Consider the following 19,938-nt stretch of genomic DNA (forward strand, 5'->3'; position numbering starts at 1 on the left):
AACATCCTATCTAGATCCGTTCCAGTCGGGTTTCAGGTCTGGGCACAGCACGGAAAAGGCATTGGTCGCGTTGGTGGATGATCTCTGGAGGGCTCGGGACAGGGGTTACTCCTCTGTTCTGGTCCTATTAGATCTCTCAGCAGCTTTTGATACCATCGACCATGGTATCATGCTGCACCGGCTGGAAGAGTTGGGGGTGGGAGGCACTGTGTTGCGGTGGTTCTCCTCCTTTCTCTCCGACCGGTCGCAGTTTGTGTTGGCAGGGGGACAGAGGTCGACCTCGAGGCCTCTCATTTGTGGAGTGCCGCAGGGATCGGTCCTCTCGCCCCTTCTGTTCAACATTTATGTGAAGCCGCTGGGCGAGATCATCCGTGGCTTTGGGGTGAGATACCACCAGTACGCTGATGACACCCAGCTGTACATCTCCACCCCAGGCCACCCCAACGATGCCCTTGAAGTGATGTCCCGGTGCCTGGAGGCTGTGCGGATCTGGATGGGGAGGAACAGGCTCAGGCTCAACCCTTCCAAGACTGAGTGGCTGTGGCTCCCGGCATCCCGATATAGTCAGTTGACTCCATCACTGACTATTGGGGGCGAGTCTTTGGCCCCCACTGAAAGGGCTCGCAATCTGAGTCCTCCTGGATAGGCAGCTGTCTTTGGAGGAACATCTGACGGCTGTTACCAGGGGGACCTTTTATCAGGTTCGCCTGATTCGCCAGTTGCGGCCCTTTCTTGATCGGGATTCCTTGTGCACAGTCACTCACGCCCTCGTCACCTCTCGCCTTGACTACTGCAACGCTCTCTACATGGGGCTCCCCTTGAAGAGCACCCGGAGGCTCCAGCTGGTCCAGAATGCAGCAGCGCGGGTAGTGATGGGAGCAACATGGCACTCCCATGTAACACCGCTCCTGCGCGAGCTGCACTGGCTCCCGGTGGTCTTCCGGGTGCGCTTCAAGGTGTTGGTTATCACCTTTAAAGCGCTCCATGGCATAGGGCCTAGCTATCTCCGAGACCGCCTGCTGCTACCGACGACCTCCCATCGACCCGTGCGCTCCCACAGAGAGGGCCTCCTCAGGGTGCCATCAGCCAAACAATGTAGGCTGGTGGCCCCCAGGGGGAGGGCCTTCTCTGTGGGGGCTCCCACCCTCTGGAATCAGTTGCCCCCGGAGATAAGAAGAATCCAGGACCTCAATGCCTTCCGTCGTTCCCTGAAAACCCATCTTTTTCAGCAAGCCGGGTTGGCTTAAGAAGAAATTTTTAAATTCTTTTAATTAGTCTGTGATTCTTAACTTTCGGGCCAAAATTTATATATATTTTTAAATGTTTTAATATTTGTATTCCATGTTTTTTATCTTGGCTGTACACCGCCCTGAGTCCTCAGGGAGAAGGGCGGTATATAAATTGGAAATTAAATTAAATTAAATTAAATATTTAGGCCTTTCCATTCTCCCTGCACCTGGGCCAGATTGCACATTGCAACTGAGATGGCTTTCTGGCTTAAAAGAACCAGAGCACTACATGAGGCCCAAGGTAATCAAAAGCCATTGTTGTTTTCCTTGCTTGGTTTGCAATAAATTCAACAGTGCCAAGGTCTAAACGTAACCACAAAATTCCATTCCATTCCATTCCCATTCCACTTTCTTCTATTCTACTTTATCCCTATCCATCATCTCCATCCTTACTCTATTCTTCCCTTCCTTTCTCCTTCCCTCAGCAAGTCAAGGGAGAGATAATTTACCATAAATTCCGAATCTAGGAGAGTAACTGATTGCTCCCAAATAAGTCAGGATCTTCAAAACAATTTTATAACATGTTTTAAAGGAGGCTTATAGAACTTGAAGGGACACAGTGGCTCAGATGCTGAGCTTGTTGCTTGAAAGGTCTCCAGTTAAGCGGTTTGAATCCCTAATGTTGCGAAATGGGGTGAGCTCCTGTTACTTGTCCCAGCTTCTGCAACCTAGCAATTCAAAAGTACATAAAAAAATGCAAGAAGAAAAATAGGGACCACCTTTGGTGGGAAGGTAATAGGGTGTGCCTTTGGCGTTTAGTCATGCTGGCCACATGACCACAGAGATATCTTCAGACAGCGCTGGCTCTTCGGCTTTGAAACGGGGATGAGCACCACCCCCTAGAGTCGGGAACAACTAGCACATACGTGCAAGGGGAACCTTTACCTTTACCTATAGAACTTGGATATTTTAGGACCAAAACTGCAACCCCAGCTTCAGACAAGTCATAAAGCAGTTTATTTTTATTTGCCAAGATTCCTCATTTTCTACACAGTACAAATAAGGTTCATAAGTAAACGAATTAAACAGAATCTTCATACTTCCCTTCAAATTAATTAAATTTAGAACTAATAGAGAAGCTAGAAGGGTTTGTGCAAATAATCAACGTTTATAAACCTAAAAGGATTTAAAATCCAAATCCTGATGAAGAGAAAGGTTCACCGATGTAAATGTAACATAACAATCAAAATTCCTTCAAAGTAAGGATTTATAAAACTACATTCTAATTTTAAATTCCATCTGTAAAACGAATATGCAATTTTACACCATACTGAAACACATGAAGTGGATTAGAAACTTGCATGTGTCCGATTATCAGAGGCTGCCTCATCACGTCCTTGTGGTTTTCTTATGGCAAGGGTTTTCTGGAGTGGTTTGCCACTGCCTCTTTCCCAGGGCTGAAAATAACATGTCCAAAGTTACCTAGCTAGTATTGTGCTTTAACTGCCTTAACTATTACTTATCATAGGAAAGGCTATTGTGTCTCAAGAAAATGATGACAAAAACCAACAAGCAATTAATTATAAGAGAAAAATCTAACCTTTAGGCCCTTTAACATCTGGTAAACAAGGAACTGGATTCTATCTTCAGTTAGTTTCTCATGCTTCATTATTTTACTTAAGTCTGTTCCCATAAATGGCATGACAAGGTAGCTAAAATGAAAAGGCAGTTAAACATTAACTAAATCAAGTTACATAGTCTAATTGTAATATTGTATAGTAGCAACTTAACATGTAAAGGCATGCCATATTATAAAAATTTCAGTTAGAAGATATCAGGATAGTATAGAAAAAACAAATCTATCTTTAAATATGAACACTAAATTGGAATTCAGGTAGTCCTGGACTTACAACCAAACTTGAGCCCAAAATTTTCATTGCTAAGCAAAAGAGTTGTTAACTGAATTTTGCCACAATTGCTAAGTGAATCACTGCAGTTGTTAAGTTAGTAGCATGGTTGTTATCTGAATCTGGTGAATCTGGCTTCCCCATTGACTTTGCTTGTGAGAAAGTTGCAAAAGGGAAGCATATGTCCCTGGGACACTGCAACTGTTATAAATACATGCCAGCTGCCAATCAATCAAATTTTAATCACAGGGGATGCTGCAATGGTTGCAAGTGTGAAAAATGGTCATGTCGATTTTTTTCAGGACTGTTGTAACTAAACAAATGGTTTTAAGTCAGGGCTATCTATATAATAAAAAGGTCAATGTAAAAAAAAGTGAAATCTTGAAACCTTTCCTAAAATTCTAGAGAACCAGTGGCAAAACTCTTTTCTACAATGCATTACATAGGTTGAGAGCAAGATAGAACTTACTTTGGATTATAAAATAACCATGTAAAAATTGGTCCTATTTTCCAGTAAACCTTATCTTATATAAAGGCTTCTGTTCTTTTTTTTTAAACTGAACACCACAAATGATTTATGCTTTAGAACAATAAATGTTGATTGATAACACTATCTACAGTTGGCATAGTTTTATACTAGCACATAAAACTGGGCTGAGCTAGAGGATGCAGGTTGCAAAATTACTCTTTTAATCCCTCCATCCTCTAGCTCAGGGGTGTCAAACTCACAACCTAATAATCAATCAATCAATCAATCAATCAATCAATCAATCAATCAAAGGAGAGGCACGTGTGCTGTTAAGACCAAGACTGACAAAAAGATGAAGGCTGTTCCAACTGCTTTTTTGAAGATTGCAATGTAAATTACTTGGAAGGACCAAGACTTGAGCGCTTTGGAACAGGACAGATAATGTGAGAAGTTCTGGCACATGGAGAATTATTATCTTGCTTGCCAGAAGTAATAAAATATCATTAATGCTTAATTAGAAGTCCTACTAAATTAAATAAAATCCACTTAACCCTCTAAACATGTCTAAGGTAGTCCAATCTATACCCTGCTATCAATTATTTAAATTCAAAGGGAAACAGTGAAATTTGCAGAAAACTGATTAAACACATAAAAAGGGGACAGAAAAAAAGCAAGTACTTTTCAGTTGCTGGGAACTATATTTAGTGCAAGGGAAAAAGCAGAACTTTCTGATAAAAAACAACAACAGGATAAACAAAGAACCAGACCTGGAGTGCTGACAATTGTTGAATAATGAAAACCCTGATGTGTGCTTTCCTCCATGATTTTATTATGGCTAATGTGCCACAGTTTATGAATATTGCAAAGCTGCCGAATAGCTCGCAAGCTATTCCAATAATATAAGTAACCAATGACAAAAAATATGGTTGAAGTAACTTAATAACTGTAGCCTTTTTAAACTAATACATGTATGATAGATATTACTGTGTTCACATGTAATAAGAAAATGCAGGACTTTAAATACAGGGTTAAAAGCTGACAAATAGATGCAAAAATGTAATACTAATTTAAAGCAAAAGAAAAGGGGGAAAATAAACTATTTATAGAAGCAATTAATTGCAGAAACCCAAGTAACTAATAAAAGTTTCATAGACTTCTCTGGCTAGATGGGGCGGGAGAAATTACATATTTCTATTTTTGGACAAATAGCTTAAACTTCCCAAGTGTTGCACTCTACAGCACCCATCATTCTCAGACATTTTATATGTTGATTGAATACAACAGAAACTGTGGATCAACACCTGGCTAATGTCGAGTAGAAAAAGCTGCTTTAGGTTTTAAATGGCTAAGCCGATCTACTTTTTAATAAATAACTAGATCTTCCAATACCTAATTATAAATAATAAACATGCTTTTGTTTTTTTAAAAAATCAGATATTTAACTAATCTGGCAAAACAAAAAGTGGCATATAAACTTAACAAATAAATGAATGAATTACTTTTGTATGTCCTCCGGATTTATTTGGTAAAATCTTAACCATTAAAACTAGAAAGATCTTTCAGTTTAATTTTCTACGTAATGCTATAAAGAGGTAACAACTATCTCTAAGTTCATAGTTTGTAAAAACATAGATGGTTGTGATGTCATTTTATTCTATATAAAGTCACGTGATTCTTGCAGCATAATGACAATACTCACCAACATCTACATTAATGTATCCTAATATGAAGAACCAGATTCCAAACTGTTCCAGTTAACTTCAGACCAAGCTTAACCAAGAACAGGGGTAGCTACTAATTTTCCCAAGGGGCCACATGAGAAACTGGGAATGTTGTGGAGGGCCACCGCCACCCTGCCAATGCCCCACCATCTGCAGGTGCTACACAGGTATTCTGCCCCCGACATTCTCTCCCCCCCCCCAACATTGCTGAAGCTCTGTTCTCCCACTGATGCCAATGTCATGTGCCAGACTAGAACCTGTGAGCCATAAAATGCCCAGGTCTGCAAGAAGGAACAATAATGCCATCAATATAAATACAAAGAAATTTGAGATCAGCATCTATTTTAGTGTAAATCATAACACAGGACCCAAAGTTTTCCCCAAAATTATACACTTACAAGTCATTAAATTTATCCAGTGAAGAATCTGGTGTGAAGACATCTAAAAGCCCAATTACCTACAGAAGAAGAGAAACACAAATAAGAAAATACTGCCATTGCAATTATTTGCATGAGAAACATTAATTGCCAGTCTACTTCCAGGTCCAGTTCAAGCTATTGATTATGATCTTTAAAGCCCTACATTGCATGAGGTCAGGTTACCTATGGAACTGTCTTTATCACATTACATCAGTCTGATCCACCTGATCACACAGGAAAGATGTGCTTCAGATCCCGTCAGTTAATGAATGACTGCTGGGGTCCACAAAGAGAGCTTTCTCTGCCTTTACCCCCACTCTGTGGAAGCCTCCCCCCCCTCCGAGGTGAGACAGGTCCCCACTCTCTTGGCCTTCCATAAAGGTGATAAAAACACAGCTCTACATCTTTTCTTGCGCCAATGAAAGAGAGAGTTGGTGCCCTGAAAGTCCCCCCCCCCAATTTTTAATCAATTTGTAACATCCCTTGCCTGTTTTAAATTTTACATACTGTTTTATATGTTTTTAATACTTTATTGTACACTTCCCAGAATTGCTTTGTGAAGGAGACGGACAGTTCTTAAATATGACAAACAAATAATTAGTGAATTCAGGGTTTATTTTGCTGTAGGGCAGGGGTATCAAACTCAAGGCCCGGAGACAGGATCTGGTCCGCAGGGTGCTTAGATCTGACCCGTGGAGCCACCCTGGAAACAGCAGAGGACTGGCCAGCGGTGCCTCTACCAGAGAAAACAGAGCTTGGGAGGCCGCCGTTTTCACTGGCAGAAGGTGCAGGAGGCTGTCGTAGCCGAAAATGGAGCTCAGGAGCCTGTTTTCACTGGCAAAGAGCTTGGGCCACCACAGGCACCTCTGACATGAGTGACGTTGAGCTGGCCATACCCATTCTGGCCACCCGAGGTCAAACACAACCTTGATGTGGCCCTCAATGAAATTGAGTTTGACATCCCTGCTGTAGGGAAATGGTATACTATATGTTGTATGCATATCATGTATACAGGTTGAATCTGAGCAACTGAGAGCAAATTGGAGCTGAGATTTCCCATCTCTTCAACTCCTCTAAACACACTCCAGAAGTTATAAAAACTTCATATGAAGAAGGATTGTCAATGGAGATCAAATTTCCTTTTGCACTGCTTTGTTTGTGCAAATCTCTCCTTGGATCAGAAGAGAAAACTGTTGACCTGAAGTTTCCTTCCTGCATCTTCAGAGATTCCTCTACTGTAACTAGGCATTGGTCTTACCTTGAAGGCCAAATTTCTTGATAGTTGTGTCATCGTCCAGATATGGGCTGCTTCAGTCGGATCTGTTGCTGGCTGAGCCATAGTTTTTTTGACCACGCCCCTTGCTCCTCCCTTTGGGGCCCAGTTTGGCGAAGAAGGCCACAGGAACAAGCTCCAACAGGAACCATCATCCTCAGAAATAGAAACTGGTCCAACGGGACAACTGGAAATAAACTTCTTTAACATTAACAAAAAACAAACTGTACAGGCCCTGAGACAGAGGGAGGGGCTGGACGATGACACAACTATCAAGAAATTTGGCCTTCAAGGTAAGACCAATGCCTAATTTCCTTGATCCAGTTGTGTCATCGTCCAGATATGGGACATACCAAAGTTTGGCAGTCCTAAGGGCGGGATGACGAAGGGCCTGGGGAGACCCCTGACCGGTGCACCTGTTGCAAAACCCTCCTGCCAAATGTCGCTTCCGCAGAAGCAAAGACATCTAACTTGTAATGTCTAATAAATGGCGAGGGGGTGGACCAGGTGGCCGCCCTGCAGACCTCCTCAAGGGAAGCCTGAGTTGCCCAGGCCGCCGATGTAGCCGCACTCCGGGTGGAGTGAGCAGTAATTTGACTGGGAATAGGAACCGCCTGGGCTTGATATGCCGAGGCAATACATGCTCTGATCCAGCGACCAACCGTTGCAGATGAAGCTTTATTCCCTAAGGAACTTGGCAAGAAAGAGACAAACAAGGCCTCGGATTTTCTGAAAGGGGCAGTTCGTGTAATGTATATTTTCAGAGCCCTCCGCACATCTAAGGTGTGCCACCTCCGTTCCAAGTTATGGGAAGGTCTAGGACAAAAATTGGGAAGAATAATGTCCTGAGTCCTATGAAATAGTGAATTAACTTTAGGAATAAAGGAGGGGTCCAGTCGTAAGACGACTGTGTCGGGTCTGAATATGCATAGATCTTCCCTAACAGAGAGGGCTGCCAGCTCTGAGATACGGCGAGCCGAAGTTATGGCCACTAAGAAAGCTACCTTAAGGGTGAGGAAACGAAGATGGACCGTGCGGAGGGGCTCAAAGGGAGATGCCGTCAAGGCGTCAAGGACTCTGGGTAAGTCCCAAGTGGGATACCTATGAATCGAGGAAGGCCGTAAGAGCCTGACACCTCTCAGAAATTTTCTAGTAACGGGGTGGTGAGTGAGCGGCTGTTCAGAGGGCTTGGATAGGGCCGTAGACAGTGCCGCCACATGTCTTCTAAGGGTGCTGTGGGCCAGACCGCGGTCCAAGCCATCCTGCAGGAAGTCTAGGATCTGAGGAGGGGAGGCTAGCAGAGGATTGATCTGGTGGGACCTACACCATCGTACAAAAGCTACCCAGGTGATATTGTAAATCCTAACCGTGGACCTGCGTCTACAAGCCTGTACAGTAGGAATCACCCTATCTGAATACATGTCCCGCTTTAGGAGGGCCCTTTCAAGTGCCAAGCAGTCAGTTGGAGCCACTGAGGCTCCGGATGGGTCAGGACTCCCTGCCTCAGGATGATCTGGTCCGATGGAATCCTCCAATGGTGTGATATGGAGAGATTGACCAGATCCGCAAACCACGGGCGCCGTGGCCAGTGCGGAGCTATCAGGATTATTTCCGCCCTGTCGGCGACCACCTTCTGGAGCAGAGCTGGGATCAGAGGCAGAGGTGGGAAGGCATAGTGAAGACCGGGAGGCCATGTGAGGCGGAGAGCATTGATCCCTTCCGCTCCCGGAGTCGGGAACCTTGAAAAGAAGCGAGGAAGTTGAGTGTTCAGATTCGTTGCGAAGAGGTCTATGGGTGGAAACCCGAACCTGTTGCATATCGCTTGGAAAATGTCCGGATGGAGCTGCCACTCGGCATTGTCTATCTGAGTCCTGCTGAGGAAATCTGCTTGGATGTTTTCTGTCCCCGCTATGTGATCTGCTCGGATGGAGAGGAGATGTTGCTCGGCCCACTTGCCTAGACGAAAGGCTTCCTCCATGAGACGTCTCGATCGAGTCCCCCCTTGATGATTGACATGTGCTTTTGCAGCTATGTTGTCTGTCAGCACCAGAACGTGATGGTTTTGAACAAGCTGTTGAAACTGTATGAGAGCTAGGCGGATGGCCTTCAGTTCTAGCCAATTTATGGGGTTGGACAGGTCTGATGGAGACCAACGACCTTGAGCCACATGCGATTCGAGATGCGCCCCCCAGCCATGAAGACTGGCGTCCGTCGTGAGGGTGATCCTGTTTTGGTCCATGAAAAGACATCCCCCGTCTAGAGAAGGCGATGTCCACCAGTGTAGTGATCGCCTGACTGATAGTGGGACTCTGACAGTGGCCATGGTGTGAGCTTGTTGCTTTCGTTGGAAAGGCAGTAGAAACCACTGCAGGTGTCGGGCGTGAAGGCGTGCCCAGGGGACGATCTGAATGCAAGAGATCATTTTGCCTAGAAGTTTTGACAAGGTGGCCAATGGAACAGAAGGGTTTTTGTGAATGTGAGCTATCATGTCTTTGATGTCGGCTCGGCGTTCCAAGGACAGGTAGACTGCGCCTTGATGTGTATCTATGATGGCCCCGAGGTGGACGAGTCTGTGGGTTGGTACTAAGTGACTCTTCTTGTAGTTGACTAGGAAACCGTGTTCGGTCAAGGTTTGAATTGTGATGTGTAGATCGTGTAAGGCTTGGTCGTGAGATGGAGCTAGAATCAAAATATCGTCCAGGTAAGCCTGGAGTCTTACCGGTTGTTGCCTCAGGTGAGCTGCTACTACTGCCAGTACCTTTGTGAAGACCCTTGGTGCGGACGCCAGGCCGAAGGGAAGGGCCCGGTACTGTAGATGTTTTCCTGCGTAGCTGAATCGGAGATATTGCCGATGCCTTGGAAGTATTGGGATGTGAAGGTAGGCCTCTGTGAGATCTATGGAAACTAGAAAGTCGTTGGGACGAATCCCCTGAAGAATAGAGGTTAGTGAACACATTTTGAATCTGCGATACACTATGTAAGAATTGAGAGATTTTAAATCCAGTATTGCCCTCCACCCCCCCGACCGTTTTGGAACCACAAACAGGATAGAATAAAATCCCTGTTTCCATTCGCTTTGAGGGACCTCCTCTATGGCGCGAATATGCAGGAGATGTTGAACCGCTTGGTCCATCAGGAGGCGTCTGGACTTGCTGCTGTAAGGTGGGCATTGAATGAAACGTGTCGGAGGTGTGGATAGAAATTCTAGGGGGAGGCCAAATGTTACTATGGATAGGACCCAGAGGTCTGGGGTAGAGGCTTTCCACCTGTCTGCGAAGAGAGCCAGGCGGCCTCCAATGGGAGGGTTTGGTGATGAATTACTTACGGCCACGGGACTGGCGGTAGCCGGAGCCACGAAAGGGCCGCTTGGACTGTGTGAATTGTCTGCCCCTATCCCGAAAGGACTGACGGTCCGAAGACCGGCTTGATCCCTGAGGGAAGCCCTGTTGGGAGGTGTTTCCATGGTAATAGGGACGAAAGGATGCCCTCTTGTAATAAGGATAAGATCGTCTGTCAACACGAGTAGATGTTGAAGGAAGAACCTTACGCTTGTCCCGTGTTTCAATGAGGAGGGGCTCAAGTGACTCACCAAATAATTTCGCTGCAGAATATGGAGCTGCAGCCAAACGCCATTTGGCCCGAAGATCTGCTGGCCACTGACGGAGCCAGATCATCCTGCGGGCTGATACAGTAGAGGCTAGGGCCCTAGAGGCGAATTTAACCGAATTTAGAGTGGCATCTGCTGAGAATTGAGTAGCAGCTATGATTTTATTAATATCCTGATGGAGGCGAACCTCACTAGGGGGCACTCTTGCTTGCAATTGCTGAAGCCAAAGGATGGTTGATCGGTTGAAAAAGGAGGCTGAGGCAGCCGATTGAATTGCCCATGCAGCAGCCTGGTGGTTCTTCTTGCACAAGAAGTCTAATTTTTTATCCTCTGGTCGTAGACCCTCGGAAGTATCCCCTGTCACATAGGAGGAGGGAGACGAAAGAGCTGCTACAGGACTGTCCACAGGGGGGACTTGCAACAGTTGAGCAAATTTGGGTGCAACCGTATAATACTTCCTATCTGAAGCAAGGGCAGAGGCCAAGGTTGCAGGGCTAGACCATTGTTTCTTAACCACGTCTGTAAATAATTGAGGGATTGGAACAAAGGATTGTTCAGGAGTAGGTTCAGCAAAAAGTCCCTTTTTATGACCCTGGCTATCTTCTTGCAATTCTTTAATGTAATCATCATTGTCTAAAGCTGCAGTAATGCGTGCCTTATGTAACAGAGACTTAAATTTGTGTGGAGGAAATAACCCTGTAAAGGCAGGTTGATCTTGAATTACGCCCTCATCATCTGATAAATCAGAATGGTGATCCATTTCCAAAGCAAAGGATTCACAAGCCCTTGAAGCAGTAGGGGAATGAGAGCCAGTAAGACTAACTGCAGGAGATACTCTAGCATGAGTGGAATGCTCAGAAATTATTGATCCAGAATGATGTCTTTTATAGGCATCCTCCACTCGAGAAGCAATGGCCCTTTCAATTAAAACTTGTAAGTTTTCTGGCAGATTTTTAAAAGGGTCCTCTGGAATCTGATCTTGCAAGGGAAACTCCCTTGCAGCCTGAGCTGGTGTCACATTTCTGCTAGGAGCAGGAGAAGCCGGGGAAATTATTTGACTTGCAAATGGATTTTGCAGAGTGCTCTGTTCTTCTTGAATAAGAACCCCTCCCTCACCTTCTGAAGACCAAGCTTGGTGAACTTCAACAACAGGAAGGGGGGGAGTAGCGGGGGGAGGAGAGGTTTCCTTACTGGGAATAGCTTTTGAAATTTGCTTCTCTAAAGCCTTATGCCTCCTTTGCAAGTCTTTTTCCTCTGATTTAGAAGAGTGCTTGCGCTTGCAATCTGCTTTTTTCCCCTGAGGCATGGTATTTCCCTCCCCGTGGGAAGAACGCTCTGCCCTTGCAATAGTATACTCACTGCGACCAAGATGTCGACTGCAAAGATTTAGTTTCACTTTCGCCACGTGGTAAGGTAAACAAAAGCAGAGGATCTGGCGTTAGCTCACTGGCTGCCAAGTAACACGTGAGCAGAAGAAACTTGCTCTAGAAGTGACTGTCCAGGAAACCTAGAAACAGCCCCTATAAAGCGCCTTTACAGCCACAAAAAAACCCTGGCTGTAATATTGCCACGTGGAGAGTGTAAGGAAACCTTACAGCTCTCCTGTATAAGCTCCGTTGGTGATATAGGAGGATCACTGGCTAAAAAAGGGTTAAAAAGCCTCCTATTGACTCGTTGGTGGCAAAGCGGCAATTATCACCTCTCCAAAGTGCCGCGGCGCTTCAAAGGACCGCCCTACAGCTGTTCTGCTGTCCCGGGAGCTGAGGGCGGGGGCGGCGGCCTATTTTAGCGATTCTGGGGTTTGTCCCAGAATATCACTACAAACGGTGGTGGTACAATGGTTTAAGCCCCCTGCGGTGTTGTTGGTGGTATAGATTTAAAAAAAACCCCACCAAAGGGAAGAAAAAAAAAAATTTGAAAAGACCCGGGAAGAGGCTTCCAAAATGGCCGCCGCCTGGAGCTATTGAAGAGCCTGATAGAACAGGCTGCTCCAATAAGAGGTATACCGGTAGGCTATTATATGCAAAATAAAACTAAAAATAAAAGGTCAAAAAAACTTACAATTTAAATGCAATCGAACAGACCTGGGCTGAGAGCCAGATCTGTAGGAGGTGTTACTCTCAGGCCGACTGAGCCTAAACTGGGCCCCAAAGGGAGGAGCAAGGGGCGTGGTCAAAAAAACTATGGCTCAGCCAGCAACAGATCCGACTGAAGCAGCCCATATCTGGACGATGACACAACTGGATCAAGGAAATTGTATCTGCACAAACTGACACCATTTTGAGGTAGGTATCAGAAGGAAATATTTTTTTTTTTTAATTTGACTTATATGCCGCCCTTCTCCGGAGACTCAGGGCGGCTTACAATGTGCTCAGCAATAGCCTTCATCCTTTTGTATATTTATACAAAGTCAGCTTATTGCTCCCTCAATTTACTGGGTCCTCAATTTACCTACTTTAGAAAGGATGGAAGGCTGAGTCAACCTTGAGCCTTGGCGAGATTCGAACCTGCAGTAATTGCAGGCAGCTGGTCTTAATAACCAGCTTAATAACAGGGTGCCTTAGACCACTGTACTACCAAGGCTCTTTCTTAAATCTTAAAGATTGATCACAATTAAAAAATAAAGACTCTCACTATATTGCTGCCATCTAAGTTTTGTTCACATGGAAGATGTAAAGCTCTTGTAGACATCATTCATCCAGAAAGATTAACTATGATCCTTTGCCAATAAAAGGTTTCTACCCATTTTAGATTTGGTTTAGCAACACAGCATACATAGATACCCCTCCCATAAATATTTAATGAATAGATAAAATATTACAAGCCTGCAATTATCTCACAAATTCTCATGAAAATTCATGACCCACAAGCGTTTATCTGAGAAATGACAAAGCCAGGAGCCAAAAAAAGTGCTGAGCCTTGATTTACCGCATCCCATCAAGAAAACCTTGACCAAATTAGCTTGCATGAAAACACAAACCTGCCTGATTCTTACCCACTAATTTACTTGCTTGGCAGAAAAATAGAAGATGATTAGTGCTGAAAAAGGGTAATTAATGGATTCAAAATATATTCAGTTTCCTCCATGCTAAAATGCAATGCTAAAACAAATACTCTCAAACAGCACTTTAACAAAACTGTTATGGCTTGAGTAGAATGGAATATTTGTAACTAGCAACAAGACAGCATTCTCTTCCTCAACTCCCAGATTCACAATCAGAACTGATAATTACTAGACAAAACATATAATGTTTAATTGGACTGAAAAGTAATCCTGTCAAGAACACATGGAAGTATTAACTGGTATAACAAAAACCTTTGGTCTCTTTAGCTTTCAAAAAAGGGGAACAGGCATTTTGCACAAAGTATTATTGTTCAGATATGGTAGTATTTATGTTATATATATTTAAATATTGTATCTATTTATCTATCTATCTATAGTTTTTTAATGCTGTAATTCCAAATCACAAAAATAATTAAGACTCTGTAGTACCAATGTATTAAAAATCAGTTATAATTAAAACAAAATTTCAAAAACTGCATTTAAAGTCACAGTTCCTACAGAATTCCAGGCATTTAAGATAGCAATAGCATGGAAACAGAAATACACAGACAAAGGGCTCGGTGAACAAAATATCAAACTGGCACCACTTGTTCATTAACAATTCTCACTTAATCATTAAGGCTTTTTAAAATTTGGTATTCTGTAATATTAGGCTACATATTAAGCTATGGTTAGCATTTTCACTCACCTGCTCTGTTCCTTTATTATCCGGACTATGAGATTAGTGTCTTTTTCAGTTCCAGTTTTAACTAAATAGACTTTAATTATGGATAGATCTTAACTGTTATTCATTTAACCAATTCTGACTGCTGATTGTTTCAATAATGTTCAATAAGCGTTTGCAGACTGAGTGTTCCCTTTAGGAGTGTATTTTAAGGCTGAAAGAGGTTAAAGCTGGAAGAATAATAACTTTTAGGAGTCAGAAACACAAAAAATGTGTTGCCTAAATGGATAATTTTATTGATGACTTTTATTTGGGATTGTTCTGTTGAATTTATCCCAGGTTTGGGCTCAGAACTAATGCTAAATGACATTCTCATAGCCACGCTTGGCAAAAAATGGAAGTTTGTTTATGAGGTGCTAAACTAGAGTTGTTAATCAATGCTTGTCCATACTAGGTTTCTGTATCTCATGAGTCATGACCTGTTACTAATAATAGTTGATGAGGCAGTGGAGGAATGAAAGATTGTGCAAAACTTATTTATTTAGAAGAAATAGTAAAACAACAACGATTTAGATAATCATCTACATCCATGTTAGTCTATGTGAACTAGTTCCTGTTAGGCTGCTAAATCAGAGTGCGCAAGGATTTTCTGGGCTGTGGAACAGAAGGTTTGTTAGAGCAGGTACTCACATTTTCATGCTTCATGTGCTTCAGAAGGCGCAGTTCCCGATAGGCTCGTTTGGCAAAAAGCTCTGATTGAAATGGGCGGTACAACTTCTTGATAGCCACCTTGCTTCCACTTTTCTGGTCAATAGCTGAACTTAACAGAGACAGAAGAGTTGAATTAGATGTAAATAGAGAAGACATGTGGACCTGTCAAGACAAAATAGCTACTGCATTAACCTTCTAAGGTGTAAAGATTCAGGTTCTACCTTTAATTGTGTTACAAGGGTGTCTATGAATCAATAAGGATGGTTGTTCAAATGAGGTTACCTCTGCCCTGTTCTCCTTCTAAGTGTGGCAAGAAGTTTGCTTATCTTGGGAAAATTCTTCATTGACTGGAGGCTCACTCCTAGCATCACCAACATGCTTCTACCTTAATAACAAACTAGTCTGCTTATTTATAAGTTTATCCAGAGGTCTTCAAACTTGGCAGCTTTAAGACTTTAAGAGCTATGCTGGCTGGAGAATTCTGGGAGCTGAACTCACAAGTCTTAAAGCTGCCAAGTTTGAAGACCCCCAAGTTTATCAGTTTGATAACTGATCAGTATTGTAACAAGAAACCTAAGAAACTGCTCAAGTTGTATTGTTTCTCTAACTGGCACTGACTCACTGACACCTCTTTTCTATCACCTTCCATCACCTCCTTTTAAGAGGAGCCAGAGAACTTCTGCATGAGAAACAGATACTTTATCAAAGAATTAAGAACTCACCTCAGCAGAATATAATTACTTAAGATGTTTCATACAAGAGACAGAGAGAGACACCTGTGTATGTGTGTGTGTAAGATAAATCAACAATATAATGTATTGTTATTGACTGGGGGTCATAGGCAACTCCAATCCAAAAGGTTGAAGCGACTTAGATTCACCTCTACAATAACCTCAACACCTGAGGAACAACCAAACATAACAAGTGGGGTTACACCATCCTCTTCCACTTCCATGGCCATGCTCTGATGTGTTCTAAAAAGCCAATGGAATTTGAGGCAGTTAAAACTTGAAGGGGAATGTTGTTCCAAAGCAGAGGCAACATGGTCCCTGGGGATGATATTCCTTAGGGAGCTGGGCATACTCTTATATATGTCTTATTGGACAGGAAGAAGCCACTGGGAGAAAATCCAGCTGAAGCCATGTAGGGCATTAACGGTAAATACCTTGATTTGCACTCAGGAGGAAACTGATAACCAGTATTTCTCAAAAGATGTGTTACATGAGAGACTCTAGATGTTATCATCACTACCGAAACTATGTTCTGGACCAGCAGAAGCTACCAAGGTGGTTTCAAGGATGTCCCACATAAGGCATATTACATTAATTCAAACAGGTATGAGGAAGGTGTGAGTGACTGTAAGCAGGACCTTCTGATCCACGTGACTTAAGATAGTGCACCAGATATAACCATGCAGGAGTCCACGCAATTTCGATAGCTGCCTGTTCTTCAAGGACTTTGAAAACATTTTCAGAAGGTTAAATCTCTTCGTACCTTATAGGACTTGGATATATTGAAAATTATGGGTTTCTGAAGCTGCAGGTAGCTACTTCAATTTTGCTTATTTAGATTCACTTAGATGGGCCTAATGTTCTTGTCCATAGCAAGATTTGGGCTGGAGGAATTAAGAGATGCAATGACTGCCTATATATAAAGAATAAAAAGAATCACATCTTTGACAGGTATTCTTTAGAAATATAATTCTATGTCCCAAGACATAACATGTCCAGCAAGGTGGAGGGTTTGGTAAATCCAGTTAATATAAGTAATACTTAGTGCTTGTACACATTTATTCCATATGTGTGGTATTCTGCCCAATGTATCAATAACTACAGGAATAACAATTTCACTTTCTTTCATAATTACTCATTTTAATTGTTTAAACTCAGTATTTTGTATTTTTCCCATGTCTTGTTATCCTCAATATTGCAAAAATTACTCTTTTCAATTATTGCCATTATGCAACACTGCTTCACATTGCTCAATTTTGCTTCTGTTGACTTAGAATACATACTGGAAACTGGAAAGTTTAAAGGAGCCAAATATTGTTTCCAGTTAATCCCATTCAGAATACCCTTTTCCACATAAATTCACTTTCATTTAGTTTACCCAATGAATAAATTGCACAAAATGAGTCAGAGATATATCCACCTGGCCAGATCATAACTCTACCCTGAAAGGAAAAAGCTGGACAGGCTCTAGAGCCGTGATGGCATGCCATAGGTGGCACACAGCGCCAAATCTGTGGGCACGCGAGCATTGCCCTAGTTCAGCTCCAGCACGCATGCACGTGCCAGCCAACTGATTTTCGGGCCTTCCAGGCCTACCGGAAGTTGGGAAAAAGGGCTGTTTCTCGCCTCCAGGGGGTGGGGGAGGCCATTTTCACCCTCCCCAGGCTCCAAGAAACCCTCTGGAGCCTGGGGAGGGGGAAAAACGGGCCTACCGATAACCTTTTTGCCATCGCATGCCAAAAGCGGGAGGAGTGCGGGGGGGTCGTGTGCACATGTGCAGGGGGCATTGAATTAAGGGTGTGGCCATGTGCACGTGTGATCCCCCTGCATTCCCCCCGCTTTTGGCATGTGAAGGCAAAAAGGTTAGCTATCACTGCTCTACAGTAAGTGAAGACTGAAGTCAAGGTTCCAGCATTTTATGTTCCAAAATCTGTCAGAATTATAACTGGTCACAGAAGTGCAGTTTTGTCAATGCATTCACACTGCCAATTGCACCAACCATCATTAGGGCACATGCCAGAGGAAGTAAAACATCAATTTTTCCTATTTCCATTTGAGATCTGGGATCAACAGAAGAAAGAAATCAGTAATTGACAGATGGAAATAAAAGAATGAAGCATTAAAAGGGAAGGGAAATAGGAAGAAGGGACAGGATGTAATGTGATGTAATGGACAGATTTCATGGTATTTTTGGCAGTAATATAGAAGCAGTTTGCAATTGCCTTTTCCTGAGTTGCTTTTTCAACTTCCCATTCTACTCTATAGCTATAAAATCACCTGGTGGCCTCCCAGCCATAAAAACAAGTCCAATTTTGTTTTTTGTTTTTTTTATCAGATCCTCCTAGGTTTGCTAGATGTTGGCTATAAATTATTAGAATTGGGTTTCCAACAAAAAAATTGGCTTTCTGTTTATTTGGCTTTTGTTTTTAATTGCTCACAAGACATTCAGAATAATGGAATAACAGTTGAAAGGGGCCTTGGAGGTCTTCTAGTCCAACCCCTTACTCAGCCAGGAAACCCTATACCATTTCAGACAAATGGCTGTCCAATTTCTTCTTAAAAACTTCCAATGATGGCGCACCCAGAACTTCTGGAGGCAAGTCATTCCACTGATTAATTGTTGTAACTGTCAGGAAATTTCTCCTTAGTTCTAGGTTCTCTCCTTGATTAATTCATTGGGGCAGCAAAGACGTGAAAAGGCTGAGTCATTTCCAGTTAGTAAAAACGGCATGTGTTGCGAGAATATTTCTGGGGGAATAAAAATAAACATTTCCCTTTACAGAAACCAGCCACATTTGTGTTATTGTTGCAAAATTATAACTTACTGCCCAAGGTTGTTTCAGATTTTCCCCTCTCCCAAAGATCGTTACTCCCTTCTTTGCCCCAAAACAATGAAGTAAAAGTAAAACTTTTCTCTCCCTATATACAACATAGTAAAAAAGAGCAGAATGAAGAAATTCAACCTTCAAAGCCATTCGAAGTCCTGCTAACACCACCCCGCTGGGGTTCTGGGTTCGTTTTCAACGGAACGCGGGCTGCGTTCACACGACACGTTAAAAACCTGCATGCTAACTTCATTAACGATACTTGTTCACTGCTGATTACTGGAGGCTTTCTCGTGTCACCGCGCGTTAAAGAGACACCCACCCCCCCTCTCCGGCTGATGCAAAGTGAGAGGAAACCCAGAGAAAAAACCGAGCGTCTCGTGTGAATAGGTCGAACCGCAGCTCTGCGGAAGAAAATGCGCTACGGCCGGCATTTCGTGCGGCCGCCTCTGGTTGCCGGCTGCCACGGAAAACAGGCTTATGGGGTGTGGATGTATTGTGTGTGTGTGAGTGTGTGTGTGAGTTAGAAACAGTGCCATTGTTCCCTTGCTGGACGGCGCCGGACTTAACGCTCCGACAGCAGCGCAGCGCTTCCTTTCGGGGCTCTTTCCTCCGCCCGCAAAGCAAGGGCGGCCGGTGTGCCTTGGCGAACTTCCACTTACCAGACGGCCCCGTAGGCTCCCGAGCCCACCGCCTGCAGCTCTCGGTAGCGCTCCCTCACTTCCCAGACGGTCTTGGTGATGTCCTGGCGGTAGAAGCCTTTCCTGGGGGAGGTCATCGCGGCCTGATTGCCCACAAAGGGGGAAAAAAAAAAACCCAAAAAAATCCAGCGGGGAAAAAAAAAAAAGGGCGGCGGGCTACTTTAGACCCGCTGCTAATGCCTGGCTGGCGCGCGCAGAGCCTTTTGTGCGGCACAGCGCGCGCGCGCGTGCATCTCCTCTTCCTGGGGGGGTCTACCGAACTAACTGGGTCCCAGCGCGCGCCCCCACCCCCCACCCCCCTTTGCCTGCTCCTCCTATTCGCTTTCCCCGGGTGGAGGAGGAGGAGGAGGAGGAGAGCCACGCGGCGGTCCCTTGGCTACGCCGAAAGGCCACGTGCGCGGCGCTCTCCGCCCTTCCTTCCGCGCTCGTTTTTGGGAAGGTGGGGTGGGGTCGGGGGGGGGGGGAGGGAGAGAGAGGAAAAACCCCGCGGGATATTTCTGGCTCCTGAATGGCTACTCTCGCCTCCCCGTTGGTAGAAAATTGCCGGCTTGGGTTATGCCAAGTTTCAGGAAAGCAGCTGCTTTGGAACACAATGGAACAAAAATGAGGGGTTTTTT

At 43.9% G+C, this 19,938-nt stretch overlaps 1 protein-coding gene across 1 annotated transcript in view; it reads right to left on the minus strand.

Moving 5' to 3' along the window:
• MAPK12 (mitogen-activated protein kinase 12) overlaps positions 1–19,398 on the minus strand; it is a 37,871-nt gene extending 18,473 nt beyond the window's left edge. The window contains exons 1-4 of the mRNA XM_070946835.1: positions 19,283–19,398; positions 15,044–15,173; positions 5,725–5,783; positions 2,830–2,941 (exon numbers count right to left, since the gene is read on the minus strand). Coding sequence (XP_070802936.1) covers positions 2,830–2,941; positions 5,725–5,783; positions 15,044–15,173; positions 19,283–19,398 — 417 coding nt within the window. The remainder of the gene's footprint in view (positions 1–2,829; positions 2,942–5,724; positions 5,784–15,043; positions 15,174–19,282) is intronic.
• Positions 19,399–19,938: the final 540 nt, after the last annotated feature.

Source organism: Pituophis catenifer, unplaced genomic scaffold (assembly GCF_029215685.1).
Source record: "Pituophis catenifer annectens isolate HBS135680 unplaced genomic scaffold, rPitCat1.0.hap2 SCAF_7, whole genome shotgun sequence".
In the NCBI taxonomy this organism is placed as follows: domain Eukaryota; kingdom Metazoa; phylum Chordata; class Lepidosauria; order Squamata; family Colubridae; genus Pituophis; species Pituophis catenifer.